At 37.6% G+C, this 23335-nt stretch overlaps 2 protein-coding genes across 4 annotated transcripts in view; one reads left to right on the top strand and one right to left on the bottom strand.

The window, feature by feature from the left end:
• Positions 1 to 3060, top strand: part of LOC124872200 (dedicator of cytokinesis protein 3-like) — an 81307-nt gene extending 78247 nt beyond the window's left edge. For all 3 annotated transcript variants that reach the window (XM_047371971.1, XM_047371967.1, XM_047371959.1), the window contains exon 54: positions 377 to 3060. In XM_047371971.1, the coding sequence (XP_047227927.1) occupies positions 377 to 991 (615 nt within the window). In that variant the 3' untranslated portion in view covers positions 992 to 3060. The remainder of the gene's footprint in view (positions 1 to 376) is intronic.
• A 2498-nt stretch (positions 3061 to 5558) lies between these two features.
• The window catches only part of LOC124874744 (poly(rC)-binding protein 4-like), a 61526-nt gene continuing 43749 nt past the window's right edge, over positions 5559 to 23335 (bottom strand). Inside the window, exons 10-14 of the mRNA XM_047376240.1 lie at positions 20348 to 20389; positions 18826 to 18901; positions 18441 to 18490; positions 10683 to 10852; positions 5559 to 6482 (exon numbers count right to left, since the gene is read on the bottom strand). Of these exons, the coding sequence (XP_047232196.1) occupies positions 6137 to 6482; positions 10683 to 10852; positions 18441 to 18490; positions 18826 to 18901; positions 20348 to 20389 (684 nt within the window). The 3' untranslated portion in view covers positions 5559 to 6136. The remainder of the gene's footprint in view (positions 6483 to 10682; positions 10853 to 18440; positions 18491 to 18825; positions 18902 to 20347; positions 20390 to 23335) is intronic.

Genomic DNA, 23335 nt, shown 5'->3' with positions numbered 1-23335 from the left:
TCATAATTCAGATGTTGAATTAATTTCTAAGCTCTTCAACATTTTCTGTGTAGCCCTTCTAATGACACAGTTATTTAATCAGATGTTTAAAATTTACAGTTTTTTTATTTTCATTAATTCATTTGCTTTTATTTTTACTTTAAAAAAAATTGTTTTAACTTTTTTCACCTATTACATAGAGTGCCTTTGATTATTATATGGCCACTTGCTCTTTTCAGTCTGGTACCCGTTATATTGAAAGTGAGAAGCCCGATGCATGAATTAGAGAAAGAAAAATCTAGAACTTTTAGTTAGGAAAAGTCTGGAATTTTAAAATGGACATTCTTGTTAAGCAGTTGTTTTTAACTCCTGATGGCTGCTGTATTTGTCTCTCCAGTCTCCTCTCCACCCTATCCCAGGCTCCCCCACCAGTCCTCAGTCAGCTTTAGGTGGAAGTAACTCCACTCTGTCAGGCAGCGCCAGCAGCGGCGTTTCATCTCTTAGTGAAAGTAACTTTGGCGGCCAGTATCCCGATCCTGGTCCCATCAGGAACGACGCCTTGGAGCCTCTTCCCAGCCACCTGTGGTCCCCCCCTGATGAGTACATGCCTTCTCCCTACCTTCACATCCATTATGGTGGCACAGAAATCGACTCCATAGACCCAGTCCGACCTTTTCATTACCGCAACCCAGCTTCACACCCACACGCCCACCAGCACCCACACAGTCACCCACACGCCCACCCTGGGCTTGAGAGCCACTCCCACGGCCCGGCCCCGCACCACCACATTCCCAGTCACGTTCCTCATCACATTCCTTACCGCAGGCCACAGCCTCCAGCCGTGCCCCCCAAACCCTACCTGAGAGAGGGCTGCATCCCTGAGGAGGAGCTAACCCCTCAGCCCATCCCACTGCCCCGCAGGATCTTCCACTCCCCCCACGGCCACAGGGAGGACCCAGGTAAACATCCCTGGGAGCAGTGCATCAGTGAGGAGCATGAAGAGAACCAGTGAGGGGGAGGCTCCAGATGAATTCAGTCAGAGCGATCTTGTCTTTATCTCTTCATTTGCACTGAGCCTTGAGAGCAGTACCAGAGCATCTCGTGTGAAGCATGTGTGTGTTTGGGGTTGATCCCTGTCACCGTGTATTTTATCGCCAGTGCACATGAAGGGATGAGAAGGAGTTAAACTCCATCAAGCTGCAGTCTGAGGCACAAACTACCTTCACCACTCCACATGGTCTCTTAGATGGGATTCAAAGAAGAACCTGCATAACACAAACTAACTCTGTTCAAAAATTTATATTGATTGTACACAGCTGTACAATTCGTCTGTGAGCATGTTTTTTCATTTGACAATTATGTGACTCAACCGTTTTTGTGGAACATTGCAACAAACATGATCTATGGTGCAGTATTATCTCTGAGCGACCTTAATTTTGCTTTTCATGTCATTTTTCACAGCAAACACACTATTACTCACAGTGGAGTGACTTCTCTTGTTTAAACGCTTCATATATATGAATAATAATTTTGATAAATTTGCTACATTGTAGTGTTTTCAAAGGCTTAAGCCCATTATGTTTTTTTAACAACACTGTTAAGTGCTCCTTAATAGTGAATCATATCAGATGGCTCTCATGAATCACAGCTCGTTAAGACTGAGCCTGCAGCTCTCTGTTTGGATGTGAGCTACCAGTTTCCCATCCATACCACGTGTATGGACACCTACGTGAATGTATTCAGATGAGATGTTCTTTTAACCGCACAAGCTACAAATCCAAGTTTTCTGTTCAAATGCTTTAAGTCCGGTCCCTATCTTAACTCTTCGTTAGTTCATTAGTCTTATGTGTGTGGCAAAGATATCTAGAGATGAATGAGGGACTGCTGGGAACCGGAGGACAGAGACACGCTCGCCTGTCGGCTTTCATGTTCATGGCGAATATAGGAGGAAGTCTCCGCTTCACACCCTGACGCTCCGCCCTGCTGGACTCCGAACCCCGACCTTCCTCTCCTCGTTTTTCCTTCTGCGTTTGCTGTCAGGTCAGCAGTGAGGGTTGAACCCGCACAGCTACTGCGGCATTACCGGGTCTCTCTTGACGGTGTTGGAATCGCCTACTTGCCTTAAGTGCACTCTAATGCAGTCTGACCTCTCACCATTCAGCAACAGCCATTTTTCACTCTGTCCTCTCAATGAAGGAGAAAACAAAAACAGAACAGATATCTACCTAGTGATGTTTTCCTATAGTTTCATTCTGCTTTGGTTTCAGATTGCTGTTTGTTTTGTAGTGCTGATGTTTCTGACCTGCCTGAAGCTCTTTCTCATTCACCTTCTGCTGTTTGACTCTGATGATCGAGAAGGCTGAAGTTCAACAAGATAGAGAGCAATGCTCCTTTCTTTCTATTTTTTATGAAGTAGGAGAAACTGCGCTGTTTATCGTCCGGTTGTTGGTTGGAAGGATATAGCTAATATTTTACCAATTCCTTGTTTTCCTGGCTGGTTTTTGCAGGTGGAGGCTTTGTGTTTCTGTACATCAAGTTGTCAGCTGACTAGACAAGATCTATTTTTGTATGTGAGATCATCAGTTGTGTGTGCATATCACAGAAACTGACTGAAGGTATCAGATAGGCTGCTGTAGTTTGTATGGATTTGAGGTTACTAGTTATATACGGCTTTGAGGATAACTGGCGACTGAAGAGATACTCAAATAGGATTTTTCAATGTACATTCTGTTATTGTACATACAGCAGTATTGTGAAATATTTTTTGAGATTTATCGCAGAAGCCTTAAAAAAGGTTTATTGATGTTTTGTGTATATACATGTACTCAAGAGATCAATGTAATTGATAAATATCTATAATCGGTGTTTGGGAAAGGACAAATTCATTAGACTGTGGCCTGTCTCCACCATACTTCTCATATAAATACTTTATACACTTTTCAATGTGCTTTCCTGTACATATGGTGTTAGCATGATCAAAAAGTGTTTGGTTGTAAAGTGGTTTTCCTACTCCCATAACTGCTGTGGTATGGAATTCATTAACAATGCCAAACATTAAAGACAATCTTTTATCAGCTCTCACTGCTTTTCAGTACTCTTTCTTTCTCCTGTACTATACTTGGAGGGCGCAGTGTGTCGCATGTGCAGTAGAGGGCGCTGCTAGCTGTTGAATGACCATTACCATCCCGTTGGCACAGACGGGATTTGGCATGCGTTTTTGTTTTTTTGTTATTTAAAGTGTTATCTCAGAGAGAGAGAGAGAGAGATTTTTGTTCAAAATGACAACGTGGCTTTCAAGATGAAAGAGGACAAAGTTACGGTAAAAGTTTCTCCACTATCATTCCGGTCTGATAAATGCCACAAACCTTTTTTTAGATACATACAATACCAGTTTAATTCTAATTTCAAATTAAATTCAAGTTAAATTAATAGGTAATATTTTATAGGATTAACCCTGCAGATTCTTTTTTCATGAGTGAATTCCACATCTTCCACAATTTTTCTGCTAGATAAAAAATTGAATCAAAATTAGGATTTGTAGATGAATAATTTAAATAAATTAACTTTCTTCAGCCCTTTTTCAGGTAGGAAAATCATGGTAATTTCCATTACTGAATCCCAAAGGGAGTGGAGCCAATTTTACAGCAAATTTACTTAATCCAAAACAACTGAAATCACAGTTTCAGTGAAATCAAGTGTTTTATTACACAATTTTACACCACATTGCTTTTCCATCAGATGTTTTTTTTTTTTTAACATGGCAAAATCTGAGATCTATAGCAACACAGTGTTAGAATTAAACCATGAAACGTGCATCTTTTCAAAATCTTTTTCTATATGGTGGATTTTTAAGCTATTAAATAGAGGTTTGAGTTGTTTAAGGTGAATGTGCATTTAAATCAGAGTAGCTGTTAGCTTAACTTTTCAATGTAAAATTTACCTCTAATTCTCCCAACTGAGATTATTATTAACCAACCAATGCAGGTAAGATACTGACTACTTATAAGTGTCCAACTCAACCCAGATGTATATTTGTTATTTAAAACACACACACACACACACACACACACACATATATATATATATATATATATATATATGTGTGTGTGTGTTAGCGCTTTTTTGTGTTTTATACAACATAGTCTATAACTGGGAAGCTAAAGGAAAATGACAAATAGTTTATGAAATTATTTTCCAAGACAAAATCAGAAAATTATGTTCATTTAATATTGATCTAAATATTTTTGTTGGGTCTGTCTTACTCTGTATGTTTAGGTTCTTTGTTTTTGTCATCTTTCTTAATGTGAAGTCTTTTTTTTAGCCTGTAACAGTTTTTTTTAAGGAATTTCCATATATTTAGCCCAATCCATCTTCCATCAACTCAAATGAATGAGAAAACGTCTGAAAGCCATGCACAAGATTTTAATTAGAGGCTTCCAGTTAAAAAAGGACTGGGCAGTATTTGTTGTTGCCACACATAATGTTTTGCATATAGAACAGAAAATAAATTTTTATCTCTGACCTAAGCACCTTCTTCCCGCGTGTTTGCGTGCCCTCTGGCTTTTGACAAACTGAGCTTTTGGTGGCTTTCTTTCAACAATGTCTTTCTGTTTTGTAAGTCTTCAAAATAATTAGATTTGTAGAGGATATGACAGATAGTTGTCATGTCAACAGATGCTCCCACCTGAGCTGTGGCTTTTTGCAAGTCCTCTAAAATTATCGTGGGCATCTTGGCTGCTTCTCTGATTTATTCTCTCCTTACCTACAACAAAATCCTACAACTAGAAGGAAATAGGAAACACAATAAAAAAAAACAGGAAAACATAATTTCAGAAAGCAAATTCTGAATAGTTTCCTTTCACTGTGTTTCAAAGAGAGTGTATTTCTTCATTAGCTGCTGTATTTAGGGAATTGTTTTCTGAATTTTCATGCACTGTTTTAGCTCTCCTTGTTCAACATTGTTGTAGGACACACTGACAGTTTGAGCTGTTGAGTTATCTTCCAGTATAAGGATTTTTGGTCACAGCAAAGATTGTGAGTTCAATGTTTCAGACATCCATGATGCAGGTACAAGAAGAAGAAGAAGAAGAAGAAGAAGAAGAAGGGAGAGGCAGGATAAAAGACAGCCAGCTCCATCTCCTGAGGATTATGTTGCTGCAGCACATACAGATACTTCATGTTTACAGCAGCACTGTTTGCTCCTTTGTTTCCTTTATTTCTTTCTCTCGGATTGTACTTGTTTTTGTCTCTTCTGCCTTGGACTCTGACTATGTTTTGTCCTAAGGGACCTGAACAGCGAGTTGTCTTTGCACTTTGAAGCAGGATTCTCCGTACGTGCACCCTTACATGTATGTCATGGAGATCTTTTCTTTTCTCATGCTATTCTGCAGTTATTGTTCAGGGCATGAAAGCACCATGATGAAAAGCACCTCTTATATATTTTGTCAACAAAAACAACAAACTGAGCAACTGGAATCTGATGTTGTATCCTCCTATTAAATATGTTTTTCAGTACTGCTGCATTTATTCAAAGTACGATCTAATTGAATGAACTTGAATGAACAGACGCATCTGACAAATCAGAAAAAAAAAGATTTTTAATAAATGAAACAATACTAATAAATAAAGATTAACCAAGTTTTACATTTAAAGTGAAATCCAACAAAATGGACATAACACTGAAGTAAAGTACAGTACCATAGCAGAAATTATAAAAAAAAAAAGAAGACACTCCTGGGACATTTACACATTTTTTCAAAAACTTCTGGAGGCAAACAGACATTGTATAAAAGCTTGAAACAGTAGACAGAGATTTGATTTTGCTTACAATTTACAAATTTATTGAAGGATAAATACATAACTGATTTTTTACTTGAGGTACACATATCAACTTTTTAAACATGTGTCTCAGGTGAATTTGTAATTTTTTCCCAAAATGATCAATAACACAAATGAGGCGATGATGAAAGCAGTCTATAAATTCATGGCAAAATGACAAATTATCTTTAAATGTAAATAAACCTTTGATGGCATCCTCCAATGCTCTCTGTTGCTGCATTGTGGAGTTAAAATCAGGAGCATCTCTTCAGGTGAATATGGCTACATCAGACGTTTCCTCTATAGAGGAGCATTGCAGCTGTCTTTCAGCAGACTCTCGTCAGTAAGGAGCAAACTTCTGTCTTTCTGGCTTTTTGATGCAGTTTGCTGAGGAGATCTTCGCGGTGTAGGCGGCCAGAGTGGTGTGAGAAGGTGCCGCGGTGGCGGCCATGGTGGGGGCGGGGCTGGACAGAGTTAGAAATGGAACAGATTTCATCCCCAGGAGACCAGAGAGCGGCACAGCACCGTACGGGGTGCCCAGCATGTGAGCGGGGGTCAGTGTGCCCATGGCGGCCAGGGTAGGTGCAGGTGAGGTGGTAGGGGAGGTGGGCTGGTTGAAGGCCATGTTAAGGTCGACCGGAGAGGCCATGGTGGCTGCTTGGGCCGTGGATTTGGCTGTCTCTAAGCTGGGATGGTAAGAAGAAAGAGATGTGGAGACGGGACAATGAATAAGAGCATTAAACTGCTGGAAGATTTTATAAAAAATTATCAAAAGGGAATTTTGGAAATATCGAATATGGTCTACTGGCCATTGGTAGAATTCCTGCATAAAGAGTGAACAGAGAGAAGCCTCCATAAGCTTTGGATGTAAATTTACTTGGGTCGGCTTGATGAAAACGAACGTTTTACAACACAAGAAGGATAAGGACTTCTAGACCTTTGTTTTGTGACCATCTTTGAAGGGATAGCTTAGTTTCTTTATGGGTCAGTATTTTACTAGCAGTAGATAGCGCTCTGCATTCTCTCAGTTTTTATAAAGAGAAATAAGTTTAAACTGGAAAAATGAGCTAAAGGTTTGTCAGCAAAGTCTGTTAAAAAAGCGAAGTTCAGTCATGTTTTTACTCAAACTATCTAATAATGTTTACAGTGCTGTCACATATTTCACATGGATCATTATTAATAAAGGATCCCGGACCAACAGATTCTGGTGAAAATAAGTTTATTTTTTTTGGTTATTTTGTTTTTTTTTGGTCTATGTAAAAAAAAAAAAAAAAACATCTATTGCACACATCTCTTAAATCGTATTTGCTTAAATAGTTATTAAATTTTTCAAATAGGAGTCCTTTATAGATGCAAAGGATCCAGTCCGATTGGCCATTAGCTTAATCTGCAGAAGTAACCTGGTTCTCAGACCAAACTCTGACTGCTGTTTACTACAGGCAGGAGAAAGAGTGCTGATGACTAGAAAATCTGCTTCAAAAACTCTAAACAGTCCCTTTTATTCCATAAATGTGTTTTCTTGACATTTAAGGGAAATTGGTTGCAAATGTGCTTTTAAACTAATGATTAATTTTATCATTATTGTTTTTTATCATTATTCTTACAAAAACAATGACTTGTCATTTTTTTGTGCTGAGGAACATACTTATTACATTGAGTTGTGTGTCTTGTATAGCAAACAATTTTATTTGGGGCAACAGATTTTTACATACATTGTATAAAAACACAAGTTTTCTCATACTTCTTTCACTCTTGGATTAAATCATACTAAACCTTTCGTTTTTTAGGTGAGTTACGTTTACAAAAAATATTTATATCTACTAAATGCCTAATTGATGAGAGTATTAATACTTTACTACTTTCTTCAAGTCTGACATTTACATATACTAGCATTACTATGCTTTTAAACAATTTGGGAAAGCCCAGATGATGATCTGCTTTCCGGGATTCATACCTGTGTATATACAGTACCTTGCGAAAGTACTCGGCCCCCTTGAACTGGTCAACCTCTTGCCACATTTCAGGCTTCAAACATAAAGATATAAAATTCAAATTTTTTGTGAAGAATCAACAACAAGTGGGACACAATCGTGAAGTGGAATTAAATTTATTGGATGTGTCAAACTTTTGTAACAAATAAAAAACTGAAACGTTTTGCAATATTATTCAGCCTCTTTACTTTCAGAGCAGCAAACTCACTCCAGAAGTTCAGTGAGGATCTCTGAATGATCCAATGTTGTCCCAAATGACTGATGATGATAAATAGAATCCACCTGTGTGTAATCAAGTCTCCATATAAATGCACCTGCTCTGTGATAGTCTCAGGGTTCTGTTCAAAGCGCAGAGCATCATGAAGACCAAGGAACACACCAGGCAGGTCCAAGATACTGTTGTGGAGAAGTTTAAAGCCGGATTTGGTTACAAAAAGATTTCCCAAGCTTTAAACATCCCAAGGAGCACTGTGTAAGCAATCATATTGAAATGGAAGGAGTATCAGACCACTGCAAATCTAACAAGACCCGGCCGTCCCTCTAAACTTTCATCTCGAACAAGGAGAAGACTGATCAGAGATCCAGCCAAGAGGCCCATGATCACTCTGGATGAACTGCAGAGATCTACAGCTGAGGTGGGAGAGTCTGTCAATAGGACAACAATCAGTCGTACACTGCACAAATCTGGCCTTTATGGAAGAGTGGCAAGAAGAAAGCCATTTCTCAAAGATATCCATAAAAAGTCTCGTTTAAAGTTTGCTACAAACCACCTGGGAGACACACCAAACATGTGGAAGAAGGTGCTCTGGTCAGATGAAACCAAAATCAAACTGTTTGGCCACAATGCAAAATGATATGTTTGGGGTAAAAGCAACACAGCTCATCACCCTGAACACACCATCCCCACTGTCAAACATGGTGGTGGCAGCATCATGGTTTGGGCCTGCTTTTCGTCAGCAGGGACAGGGAAGATGGTCAAAATTGATGGGAAGATGGATGGGGCCAAATACAGGACCATTCTGGAAGAAAACCTGTCTGCAAGAGACCTGAGACTGGGACGGAGATTTATCTTCCAACAAGACAATGATCCACAACATAAAGCCAAATCTACAATGGAATGGTTCACAAATAAACGTATCAAGGTGTTGGAATGGCCAAGTCAAAGTCCAGACCTGAATCCAATCGAGAATCTGTGGAAAGAGCTGAAGACTGCTGTTCACGAACGCTCTCCATCCAACCTCACTGAGCTCCAGCTGTTTTGCAAGGAAGAATGGGCAAGAATTTCAGTCTCTCGATGTGAAAACTGGTAGAGACATACCCCAAGAGACTTGCAGCTGTAATTGCAGCAAAGGATGGCGCTACAAAGTATTAACGCAAGGGGGCCGAATAATATTGCACTCCACACTTTTCAGTTTTTTATTTGTTAAAAAAGTTTGATACATCCAAAAAATTTCATTCCACTTCATGATTGTGTCCCACTTGTTGTTGATTCTAAAATTATAATTTTATATCTTTGTTTGAAGCCTGAAATGTGGCAATAGGTTGAAAAGTTCAAGGGTGCTGGCAAGGCACTGTAGTTTAAGGCAACACTTTAAACACACTGCTTCCTTGTGTAACATCATGGAAAAAAATCAACAGAAATAAGTAAAGATATGAGGAAGAGAATTGTGGTCCCCCACCTGCAATTATCCTTGCTACAATTTCCCACTGCCTGAAGGTGCCATGTTCAGTTGTACAAGCAGTTACACACACACACACATACACACACATATATATATATATATATATATATATATATATATATATATATATATAAGACCCAAGAGAGTATCATTATCCAAAGTAAAACAAGATCTGTTCTGAAATGTGCTGAAATGCCAGTCAGTGAGGAAGAAGCCCGTACTCTACAAGCAACACAAAAAAATCCATATTACAGTGTATGAATGCATACAGGGAAAAATAACAGACTTTTTGGAAACATGTCCTGTGGTCTGATAAAACTAAAATGGGAGTGATTGGCCATAATCACCATCAGTGCATTTGGAGGAAAAAGAGGGAAACCTGCAGGCCTGAGGAAAACATACCAACTGTGAAGTACGGGGGTAGCAGCATCATGTTGTGGGGTTGTTTTGCTGCAAGGGAGACTGGCGCACTTCATAATAGATCATGAATTAACAACATTTTGAGAAAATAATGAAGCAACATCTTTAGGCATCAGCCAGACAGTTAAAGCTTTGTTGCAAATGGGTTTGCTAACTGGACAATGACCCAAAGCATAATATTTTGTAACAATTAGTTACAAAGTGGCTTAAGAACAATAAGGTTAATGTCCATCACAAATTTCTGAACTCAGTCCCATAGATCATTTGTACATTAGGAGAAACTTTATGCAAACTATTGTGGGGAGCTTTTGGAAGGATCTCCATAATGTTTGACCCAAGTCACACGGTTTAAAATGCTATTCTACCAAAAACCTAGAAGTATGTAAAAGTCATTATTCTGGCATTTAGCAAACAGAAATTTGTTTAGTTATTCTAACTGACCTTAAACAGTAAAAGTTTCATCTGATTTGTTGTCAGTAAAAAAAAAAAAGATTTAATTTGTATTCTTTGTCTTTTCTTTTTCTCTTCTCGTTGACTTTTCATTTAATGAACAACATTTTATTCAGGGAAATATGTGCACAAAATTTAAAGTTAACTTGATTTCAATAGTACTGTACTGTAAAAATAAGTCAGCACAACCTAATGCTGTTTTTCTGCATTGCTGTCAGTAACATTGCTTGCAACAGAGGTCCACACCTCATTATTACTCTAAAGATGACTTTTGACCCTCTCAAACCAACATCTTCCTCTTGCAGCAACTCATTAGATGGCTTTACGTATCCCTGGGTCTTACCAGGAAGTAATGAGGTACTGGGCCAGGTTGATGCTGACTGGTGTTCCTGTGATAGTGACATGGCGGTCGCTAGTTCCATCCAGTTGGCTGCCAATTTTAATCTGAGCCCCTGACACCTGCCGGATCTCGTTGATCTTGCTTCCCTGACGGCCGATGATTGAGCCAATCAGCTGCGGAAGTGAAAGGTTGATTAGTTTGCAGGGTTAATGCTAATTTCACATTTTAAAAATCCATACTATTCCAGAATCAATTTTCTGTTTTATTGTTAGTTTTTACAGCGTTGTGGACATCTGAGAGGAAAGTATTTAGCTAATTAGGATTTTCTTTTTTGCAGCAAAACATTTAACAACACAATTTGTCGGTAAAATAAATGCATTTATCATTGTCTTTTTGGCATCTGGACAAACTTAGATTTGTTAAAATCTGTAACAAAAAAAGTCTGGACTTTTCTGACACTTACATGATCAGTAATACATTCATTTCACAAAATTACAAAATCTTATCAGGGCCCAGATCCAGAACCTTGGGTCCATTTAAAACCAGAGGTGTGTAGTAAGTATCTACATTTACTCAGTTACATTTTCCTGAGTAGCTTTTTGGAAAAAATAGAAGCTAAAAGTACTTCTAGGAGTAGTTTTTCTGCAACGTATGTTTTACTTCTGTTTGAGTTATAATATTTTAAAGTAAAACAGCTGTTACTTGAGTAGAGTTTCTTGCCACTCTATCCACCTAGAATTACTTCACTGAATGAAGAATAAGCGTGCTTTACCAGAAAATGAACCAGGCACACACATTGGTTAATTTTAAAAAGAGACTTGCTTGCACACAAGTTTCTTGTTCTGTTATTTTCTATCTGCTGAGCCTGCTGGGACATTTGGAGGTCAAGTGAACATACAGTGAACAGTATTTAACTGGTAGTACTTTGCACTATGGGTTTTAAAAGCTTTATGCTGTGAAAAGCAAATTGAGTTGGAAATGTTTGTTTCTTTTGCCGGAAAATGTTTTGTAATGACATGATTTATTTGCACTCGTTTGTTAATTCTATTCTTCTACCTAAATAAATGCCATAATTTGCACTTAATTTATATATTTGTGTCTCTCTGATTATTACATCATTTTCACAAATTAAATCCCAATCTACCCACCTCTGTTAAAACCCAAAAGAAAAAGTCCAAAAAGCAGTTACATTGGCTTTTTTACTATTTTGAATGACTATATGTTTATTGTTTATTAACCTAGAAACCAGAATTATCAGTAAGTTGGGCAAAAATTTTAATTGTAATGTGACAAATCAACTAAACATTTAAAAAAAAAAGAAAAAAAAATGGTCTCAATATAAATTCATGTAAAAAAACTCTTTATTTTTCAGAAATTCAGATTTTTCTCTTTTGGGTATGGAATGTAAATTAAAGTCTTTAAACCCAAATAGTTTTCCATAATCCATTTTCATTTTCCATACTTATTCCGACTTGGAAAAAGATTCAATCAAATTCCAGATCTTTCACGACAATGTAGAAACCCAAAGTTAAATACAGAAGAAGCATTACTTGATCAATGACACTTTCTGACTAAAACATGCTCTTAGTTACGATGCTAACAAAAACAGTGAGCCATTAAAAACCTGCAGTAGCTGACCTGATGCAGACAAATTCAAGTATTGCAGTTTTGTTGCTACTCTTTAGTTGTTTGGTCATCCATCATGAATGTCAAATGCACTTTTCTACCCTGTCGGGGTCTGGCTTAATTGCTACTGCGTAATAACGGTAAAGGAGACTGGAGGAGGCACATTTGCCTCTCATTAATCTGAGTGCCTAAAAGGTTATTGATTCCTCAGAGTGGTGACGGGATCCCAAACAAATCACTTCCCAAACAAACGCCAGCAAGATGCACTAATGGAAAACATAATGGGAAAATAACTCAAATACATAACATACATTCCCGTCGGCCTGAGCGCTCTCTCTGCTGGGAGCAGATGAGACATGGAAAAACCTTCTACTGAATCCCAAAAAACATGATTACTTTTGTTCTGCGTTAGTCATCCCCATCTGGACCCCAGGCTGTTTAGTGACGACGGATATTTAGCAGGAGCAGAGCTAACGGCCACATATCAACTCAAGTGCACGGAGTCAGGTGCTCAAGCGACAGGGCTTATGCTGCCAAATATACAGCAAGTATTGCAGACAGTGATTAATTGCTTGTAGTATATGAGCGTGTGGCAAGTTTAATAGCTGACGTTTACTGACCATTGACTTTGTCTTGATGTATTTAACACAACTCGGTATTTGCTCTGTCTGAATTTCACATTCCTTTCCTGACAAATAAGCAGTATGGTCCAAAATTTGTCAGTGCCCGGTTGGTCTGCCTGGCTATTATTGGCTCAGCAGTTTTTTTCAGGTGGGGGGTGCACAGAGAGCGGCCGGTCTAAAGAGCAGCACTACAGACAATGGTCGCCACAGACCATATATAGCTGATAAAGCCTCTTCCTAACTGAGAGCAACAATCTCCAACAGCTATCAATAGCATACAGCTGTCATCGGCTTGCCTGCTTTGGTGTCTATGACCTCAGACTGTTGTCATTTCTGTATGAATCACCTGAAAAAAAAAATCTAAATATATGCAGGTGAGATTTCACAGATGATGGCATGAAGAGCAACACTGCACTATGGTCTTCATCTGACCTATATATTGATGAGTTCCTGCTGAGGCACTCATTTAAAAGCACACAGGAAGAGGAATGGGGTAGCAAAGGGTGCAACCATTTTTCTTCCTGCTAAATCTCCCCTCTTCCGCAAAGGTGAAGCAGCACATTGCTGACTGGGTGTAAGCAGTTTTTGAGAGCATCTGTGCGCCTGTGTGTGTATATATAAGCCTCTTTTAGGGCTTCAGTGTGAGATCACAGAGTGGGTTTGAGCAGCCTGGAGGAGGAGGAGGGGGTGGGGTTTTAGGGCGGGCCGAGGAGGCTCAGTCCTCTCTTTCGGAACAATGGCTGGAGTTCACAGCTGTCCCTGTCACGTACAGCACTGGACTCCCTCAGTCCTCTGATACATTGTGTTGTTTGCCATGTGGGGGTTTCTTTAGGGACGGGAGGCAGGAAGGGACCTGCTAGTTATTAAGAAACGATTGAGGCATCTGGCACATTATCCTAAAAATTAAAACAAGATATATTTTATTGATTTTTTCTGTCTTTTTTGTGAAACACACTGGCAGTAAATTATGTCTGTTGTTGATTTTTCATTGCTTCTGTAAGCACAGGGACATGCAAAAGTATTTATGCCCCTTAAACCTTTTCACATTTTGTCACATTAAATCCACAAGCTACAAGAGGACAGTTATGTGCAACACATAGTTGCACATAATTGTCAGTAGAAGAGTAGAAAATTATATGTGATTTTAAAAACTTTTCACAAATAAAAATCACAAATAAATATGATAAGTTTTCAGTGTACCCCTAAATAAAATTCAGGGTAACTTCCAATATAAGTCACATAATTAGTAGATAGAGTCCACCTGTATGTAATGTAACCTTTCTATAAATACAGCTGTTCTGTGAATGGCTCAGAGGTTTGTTAAAGAACCTTAATGAACAAAAATTTGATGAAGGCAGAGAAAACAGCACACAAGTCAGGGGATAAACTCATGGGGAATTGTAAAGCAGGGTTATGATTTAAAACAATATCCCAAACTTTAAACATCTCATAGAGCACTGTTCAATCCATCAACTGAAAATGGGAAGAATATAGCACAACCGGAAACCTACCAAGACATTCTACCTGAACTTACAAGCGAGGCATTAATCAGAGAAGCAACCAAGAGGGAAATGGTAACTCAGGAGGAGCTATTCAGGGCCACAGTACAGGTGAGAGAATCCATCTAAACAACAAATGTAAGTCATGTCCCCCACAAATGGCCTTTCAGGAAGAGTGGCAAGAAGAACCCCTTGGTTGAAAGAAAGCCATCCTGTTTTAGTTTTTTACAAGCCAAATGTAAAGGACACAGCAAACATGTGATATCATTGATCATATCGTTGACAGTCTTAAAAGGGAGCAGTGTTGTGTGTCTCTTCTCATTGACTTCTCAAAGGCATTGTTATGATTTGGGGTTGTTTGGTTTTTGGTTTCTGGTTTTTTCCTTATGTTTTTCACTGCTCCAGTCTTTAATCATGTCTCTGTTTATTATTTTCCTAGTCATGCTTTAGATTTTGTCTTCTAGTTCATGTGCGGTCAAGTTAAGTTTTTGGATCTGGTTATGCTTTCGTTTCATGTTTTTCTAGTTATGTTTCTATTAGTTTGTTTCCTTGGATTTGCGTTCTGTTCAAGCCATGTTTTGCTCCAGTCACGTTTTGTTCTGTCAATTAAGTTTATTCGGTTCACCTGCACCATGTTAATCAGTTTTGTGTTCCACCTGTATCATGCTCCATTTAAACACACCTTGTTCAGTTAGTCGGCGCGGAAACATTTTTCATTTTCATGCTCATGTCCTGCTGTTCACACGAAGCCTGTCTTGCCAAGCCTGCCCATGTCTGTTTTTGCCGTCACCTCCTGTGAGTGAGTTTTTTTTGTTATTAAATATTTTTCCATTTAACATCATGCTGCCTGCTAGTCTGCATTCTGGGTTCGTCCATTGCTCAAGCCGTAACAGGCATTTGATACTATTAAGCATCATATTTTTTTATATTTGGGGCGACTGTGGCCCAGATGGTAGAGGTTCGTCCTGTAACTGCTGGGTTGCCAGTTCAAACCCCCGCTGCGTCCATCTTGGTCGCTGCGTCCATCTTGGTCGCTGTGTCCTTGGGACACTTCAACCACTTTGCCTATTGATGGTGGTCAGAGTGCCCAGTGGCGCTGATTGTATGGCAGCCTCGCTTCTGTCAGTCTGCCCCAGGGAGGCTGTGGCTACAATGTAGCTTACCACTGTCCAAGTGTGAATTAATGGGTGAATGATATTTTGTATTAAATACTAAAGTTAACTGGATGCCTCTGTGTGTCCGTCGTCTTAATTTATTTGTTTACATAACCATTTTAGGCATCAACCCATCTTAGTCAGTCTCTGATCAATGGATGTTCTGCAGTTTTTTGTTCCCAAAGTTTCAACTGAAGCCTCTTGCTACCCATCCCCCGGAAACGGGGGAGAAATTTTACTTTTTTTCCTATGTTCATTGCTCTATGTTCCCTTAGTTAAACATAGACATATGTGGTGTCCTCTAAAACGTCAGACTCTTGGCTAAAAGTACACACACAAAGCATATCTACAGACAGCATAGAGCTCACAGATTCCAAAAATATAAGTTTAGTCACATTCCACACAGGATTTAATAAACCAGCAGCAAAAGAAGACCAGACTTATCACTCATGAATGAAAAGCATAATCTAAAACCTTTCTTGCCTTCGTCTTTATCTTCCCCAGTTCCTAAATGCATCAGCATAAACTGCATTTACTGGACAACTACATCTCCCAGTGTGCTTAGAAGCAGTATAGCACATTTCCTGCGTCCTGGTTCTGGATAGAACGTGTTGATTCGTCAAAGGTAAACGGCAACATGGTTGACATAATCTAATTCTACAGGCTCCATGAATTAAAAGGATGGGTTGTTTGTGCAATTTGGACCAACCAACCTCGAGTTATTGGTGCACGTATGGCTGCCTGTCAGTGAATATGCTGCAGTTGGAGCAAAAGAGAGCAGTTTCTCCATGTTTTACTAAAAATGAAAAATAAATCTTGGTAATTAAAAAAAACAAAAACATTTTAGACATGTAAAAAGAGTTTTGCACGTAAAAACACAATTTTTTGTAAATTTGTGCCATACTGTGCCAATGGGCAAAATGCCTTGGTATGTGTTTACTAAAAGCTCTGTAACTTTGTTTTAGTTTATCTCAGCTGCATGAATCTTTACAAAGGTAATGTCCACAAGTGGATTTAGAGTGTGTAGCCTTATTCATATTTCTAAAAGGTTTATATACTGTACACTTCAGAAAAAGTTCTGGTGAGGGAAAAAATCTTCATTTTCTTCTGTGTTCCATTCTCATTATCTCTCTGGAACAATAGCACCTACTGTGATATTTACACTTCTGATGGAAGTGTTAGCTTTAATGTGATATCAAGATTATTTAAATCGACTTTGTAATTGCTGAGAAAAACTCAATTAGATTTGGGCATGTTATTTCGAGAACAAACTTCATGAAAATCCCTTGGGGCTTAAGAGGCTAGGCAAGAAATCATTCCAGTTTCCAGCTCCGAATTCTTGGCATCAATTACAAACGGATCTTCAACTTAAAGCTCTAATGGCACTGAATGAGTTTTAAGCTCTGTTGAAATCGTTGCAGTCCACCACATTTGTGTGCAATTGTTTTATTTGACTAATGGTTTTAATGTACATTGTATTTCTTTATTGTTTTTAGTAAAGTAATTGTGACCCAGGTCGCTCTTGTAAAATAAATACTCTATCTCATTGATATGAACTTGTTTAAATAAATGCTAAATAAAAATGTGGAAGAAGGAGCACTGGTCAGATAAATGCAACATGAATTCTTTTGGAATAAATACTGAATTGGTGCAGGAAAAATACCTGCACCTCACTGTCAAAACAACATCCCCACAGTAATACAAGGTAATAGCAGCTCTGGGAAGACTTATCTTCATCATAGACAGGAACGTGTCAGACTTTATGAGAAGATGGATGGGGTAAGCTATAAGGCAGTCTTGGAAGAAAAACATTTAGAGAATGCAAAATACTTGAGACTGGAGTGGAGATTCACCTTTCAGCAGGACAACAACCCTAAACTTACAGTCAGATTATGAATGTAATGGTTTAAATCCAATTGAGAAACTGTGGAAATATCTGAAAATCAGTGTTTATTTGTGCTCTTCATGCAATTTGACTGAAACTGTGGTATTTTGCAAAGATGATGAATGGGCAAAAAAAGCTGGTAGAGATATACTGTAACAAACATGTATCTGACTCTAGGATGCCAGATGCAGCATATTTGTTTTTCAAAATTGTTTTGTATTTTGTACAAAAGCCATGTACCTTTTTCCTTTCTCTTCACAATTATGCACGACTCTGTCAACCACATGGAAGCTCAATAAAATACCCAAAATCTTGTGCTTATAACATGATAAAATGCAAAAACAGTTCAGGGAGTATGAATACTTTTGCAAGGCACTGTAAACACAGATCATATTGTTCAATGTACTCTGCAACATTTCATTTTCTGTGTTTAGTCTGTCTTCATTACACTTTGTGTTTCTTTTTTTGTTTGGATGATGCAACTATGTAAAGCCAGAACTGACATCGCTCTCTGTCTAAAGCAGCCACGCCTAACACCAGACTGATTATTTTATTGTGATTTCTGCTCACAGATCAGGGAGTCTGCTCATCAAACTCGAACGGAGGCTCACTGAGCAAAGAGGGAACGCATCTTTCTCTCTCTGTTTTCTTATTGGCTGTTTTGACAGCAGACAGCTTCTAAGTAGGTCAGGATTTCACTGATCACTCAAGGGAGTCAGTCTAAGACACTGCGAGCCCACACAATAATGCAAAAAGGATCCATATCAGCTCAAAAATCCCTTTAACCTTGGTGTAGTCCAAGGTTAGAATAATGATGATAATTAGCGAGTTGCCCGCATCGCTTTCATCTCTTTTGAAGTTACTGCAGTATCTTCATGGTTGCATCTCATCACCTGCTGCAGAGCTGTGTGCATGTGAGATGAGGACTGGATATAGAAATACTGATACTAAAAAAACAAGTGGATTTTTCTTACATCATTGGGAATAAGTAGCTCCTGAGATGTTGAGGAGTTTACGTCCATCCCTGATGAGAGAAAATATAAAAAATCTTTTAATATCCATTTTTTTGGTTTGATGTTTAACACAGTTCTCGTTCTTTTTTTTTCTCCAGTTCTCTGACTCTGCAGAACATATTATTACACATAATACTTTCTCACTCAGGATGGCAGATTCAAGAGAGCCATGAAACCTTGTATCCTCCCTGAGAACCGACAAAAGCTCCAAATCAGCACAGCTAATAACAGCTGTCCTTTACTTCTCATATGTGTGGGCAGGTTAAAAAGCCACATATGGTTACAGTAGGGAACAAGTCAGAGCAATGGAGGACAATCAAGAGAAACCCTGACTAATAACACATACCAGGCATGATTGTCGAGGCAGCCTGGGCAATGGGACTCAGGCCTTGCTGCATGGACAGCTGGTGCAGCTTGGCCAGCTGGAAAATGAAGAGAAACTTGATTCAGAGACACTAACTCATCAGGTTATATAACATTTAGGCATGAGCCAGTAGAGTTATTACTGGATATTCCAGTCTTTTGAGATGTAATGGCTCAACACATTTAGTTGGATCCTGAAAAGGTTTGTTGACCAAACAAAATCTCTAAAAACAAGTGAAAAATTCTTAAGGTCAAACCAATGTGGCTTGTTTTATTATCAGATCTACTTAAAATACGTTTTATCATCTAAGTAAGGTAGCTCAAGATGGAATATCTTGAAACGCATCAAATAATCAAATTAAAGAAGTTTAGCCTTAATAAGTAAATAAAACCAAGAAATTATATATCAAGATTAAAAAGCATAATTCAATTCAGTTCCACTGCAGAATTTCTTTTTTGCAGTGTATTCTTACAGTATGATAACCTTGAATAAAAATATGTTTTCATTGTTTCTATAAAAAAACAAATTGCATGATCTACTTATCTTTAGATCCAAAACAGAAAAACAACACTTATTCTTATTGCTGCTGAGGTTATATAACACATTGAGTATTGAGCAGGTGTCACGTGGTGTCTGATCTTGCCACCAATGCTGGTGTAATGTTTAACTCAGGTTTATATGCAATGAAGTCCTCTTGAATCTATGGGTGTCTTTTGATGCACTCTGAACAGTGTGTATGTATTCAGATGAGGGTTGTGTAATTCATTGTTCAGCAGTGTCAGGAAGCTACATTACTTTTGGCAGGGGTTCCCTGTATCGGCTTATTTATTTTTCATATTTAAACATCAACTGACTATCTGGGAATTAAATATTTATGCTCTATGAGTGCCCTCTAATGCTCAGATAATTATTAATAAATTAGTTTCTCTTTCAGTTTCAAACATATGGCATGCCTAGGTGAGTGACTCTTCTTGTTAATATCCTGTCCATTGTTTTCTTATGCCATTAAAAGGTGTATTCACCTCACCGATGTAGCAAAGATAGGCAATAAAAACAGGCTAAATTTAGTTTTAAATAGTAAGTAAAGGTTGATGCAAGACTTTTTTTTTATTTTTCTGCTCTTTACAGAGTAACTTTGGGAATGTAACAAGCTGATAATAGCTGGCTAATTAGTCAGGTTCTTTGCTCAGTTTGCCAGTCTGAGGTTAGTTGTCTAAGAGACAGTGATCCCAGCTTGCCAAGTGTAGTTTGAAACCGTCTTATTAACGTAAGTCATGGAGGGCCTCATATTCCCAGACTATGTCTATCAGTGTTTTTAGACATGGTCTGGGTGCATCTAGGAGTTTGTCTAGCATCTCACTGAAAAGACTTAAACAGGCAGCAATAGTGTGACAAAAAATAGGAGGAATTTTGAAAACACAACTTTTTAAAACCTCCGTATAACTTTGATACCATAACGGATTCACGTCTAATTAAATTACAATTCTTCTAGAAGCAGCCATACCTCTGAATGTGGAATGCCATATTGATTTTGCAAGGTGTAGGCCTGAAAGAGAAAATCCTGCATTAGTTAATTCATAGCAGTAAAAACACCAGACAGGCAATCAATTACCTGATTCCTAATGAAAGTGCTTCATTGTCAATACAAGTCATTTTTTCTAAATAACATAAAACAGAAAAAAAACAGATAACTAAATTTCTACTAAAAAGAATCAATAACAGGATAAATATAAAGTATAAATTCATTCTTGCGTTCAATCATTGATTCAGACATAATAGTTAAGCTTTTGTTTGACTCAGTGTGGAATTGTCCTTTCTGTATATTTTTCAGTGCTGTCACAATAATAGAGGCCATTTGTATTTGAGTTGTGTTGCCCACAGCATTAAAAAATGCTTTTTATAGTTTTATTAAGAACCGCTCTGTCTGCAGTTTTCTGTTATCCTGGACAATCTACAAACAAAAATACAAATATTTCTATACAGAGTCTAAGACTTAGTCCAACAATGTTGGGTCTGTGTTGAAAAACTATTTTATGGAAGTAATTGTGTTTATCTGAAAAATCATCTTTTCATCCTCAGCTACTGGTTTTCATTGTTTCTGCTAAGTTTAAAAACTATAAATGTAGTGTTTGCTGCTATTGAACCTTAAAAAAGAAATAAAATGTTTTTCTAGGAATTATTTTACGCAAAAAAATAAATGTACCTTAAATGTTGAATATTATATATTACATATATATATATATATATCTATATATATATATATATATATATATATATATATATAATATTCAACATTTAAGGTACATTTATTTTTTATTTTTTCAAAGATAAGTCTAGAATAAAAAAAAGTTTTTTTCACCATGTTTACAGATGTCACCTCAATGACCTGAAATTGAAGCAATACATAATTTTTCCCATCTGCCTCATTGAAATACATATTAACATTAGGGAAAAATTTATTTATTTTGAACTATGTATCTGATAACACAATGTCAAGCAATTGGACAGAATATTGTGATTATTGGCCATTCTTAGGAGGTGCAAGCTTCACAAACATGATTCTCCTTACAGACAATTTAGGATGTTAATAAACACCCAAAAGCATAGTTAGTCAGAAAAGAAAAGTCAGAAAAGCCTACAGTGTCTCACTGATTACTGCATAGTTTTTCTATGTAGCAAAAGAGAAAGCAATCTTTGAAATGATTAATTTCCAATATTCTGTGTATATATTATAACTCTCACTCTTCTAGAGTGAGTCTCAAGGTGTTGCCATATATTGTAGTCTGCTACTCCGCCCTGATAAATGAAAGAATAAACTGAAGTTATACCAAAAAATGTGCATTCCTGGTTGAAATAACATTAATTATAAATACAGGAACCATTTTATCATCATAAAAGGTTAAAGTCAATATGTTTTGAAATATTTCTAGTTCATAAGCAACATGTATTGGCATGTGTTTTATCCATATAGGTTCTATAGCATGGCTCACATGATCCGAATACACAAATAACCAAGAAGCAGCTGAATATGGACTGTTGCGTTTATATAACAAGAAAGCTATCGAAAAGAATCAGAAAATCTTTTATCCTGAGAAGTAACATTTCCAATGACCTTCAAGGCAATCATATAACTCCATGTTCTTAATTCAGCTTGACTGAAACATTATAATGAAGTCCAAATGTCAAAACATTGCCTTGATAGCACAATGAGATAACTCTTTTGCAAAGTTTGCAGCAAATTATTATGAAAACTCTCTGAAAGAAATCCAGAGAGCCTCCAAAGAGGTCTCCCAAGAAGCAGGAGAAATCTTGCATATGGAGTTTATTTTGGCATGTAGTTGAAGTTGTTCAGTGAATCAGATGAAACCCCACTAGGTAAGGCCAAGGACAACAGCTGAAGAACTGCAGAGCAAAACGTTATCAAAATATTTATTCTGTCACACAACAAATTGTTTTCCCAGATGAACTGAGTTTTCATATTATTACAAACTCATTTTATCTGCCACAATCTCCACTCAGTGGTTTGGTAGATGCCTTTTCCCCCATATTTTAAAGACTTCTTGGCTTAATGAACCAACAATGTTAAATTTGTAGTCTTGTAATAGAGCTGGGCTAAACATACACGTTTGCACTGTTCAACATTATATAATAACGTCAGCTGTGGATGCTACTCAAGCTCAGCTCAGACTTGTAATTATGAAGGCTGTCTAACAATATTTTCCTAAGGGTGTTGCCATAGAGCTTTGTTATAGTGTTGAAGGTACAGAACAGTTTTAATGGATTGTAGGTATTCATGCTCATTTAGCATAGGGAACCTGTAAGCATTTTAACAGGCAGCTGATTTTTTTTTTTGTTCAAATAAATATTTTATTGTAACGTTATTGTTATTGAAGCACCAATGCTAATTGTTAGCAGTGAACATCTTATGTTCTTTCAGAGTCTTCATACGGATGTAAGCTTTTTCCTTTCATGGAAATACTGCTCATCAATCAATATCCTTAGTTGTCTGTGATTATATGGTGAATATATCTCTGTATTTACATAAGAAACTGCTTCTCAGGGTTATATTACTAATAGTGACATTAAATTGTATACATATTGAAAAATTATAGAGGTTTGATCCTGCTTTAAGATTTTATTACTGAGAATGAAAAATTTAGAAACAAAGTTTTGAACAAAATGTGAACAGCAGCATCAGAAAGCAATGGCTGAAGCCTCAAACTCAAGAAACCATCCAATAGCTGTAAAAATAAAAGTAAAAGATGGATCTATGGATTTATCTATCCATCTGAATAATTAAGGGGGTGTCTTTATATCCTTCCCTCATTACAGTTATGGCCTTACCAGACAGCACTTAGCTTAACTCAATTTTGTCTGACGCCAGCAGTCTGGCTTCTATTACCAGTCCATCCTATATGGTCTTAAATGGGAGAGGAGAGCTCATCCCTGCACTGTATCAATACATCAGAGCTGTGTCTCAATTGGAAAGAAT

The sequence above is a fragment of the Girardinichthys multiradiatus genome, chromosome 1, assembly GCF_021462225.1.
Source record: "Girardinichthys multiradiatus isolate DD_20200921_A chromosome 1, DD_fGirMul_XY1, whole genome shotgun sequence".
NCBI lineage: Eukaryota > Metazoa > Chordata > Actinopteri > Cyprinodontiformes > Goodeidae > Girardinichthys > Girardinichthys multiradiatus.
The sequence above is the reverse complement of the archived record's forward strand: the minus strand, read 5'-3'. Positions and strand labels throughout refer to the sequence as shown.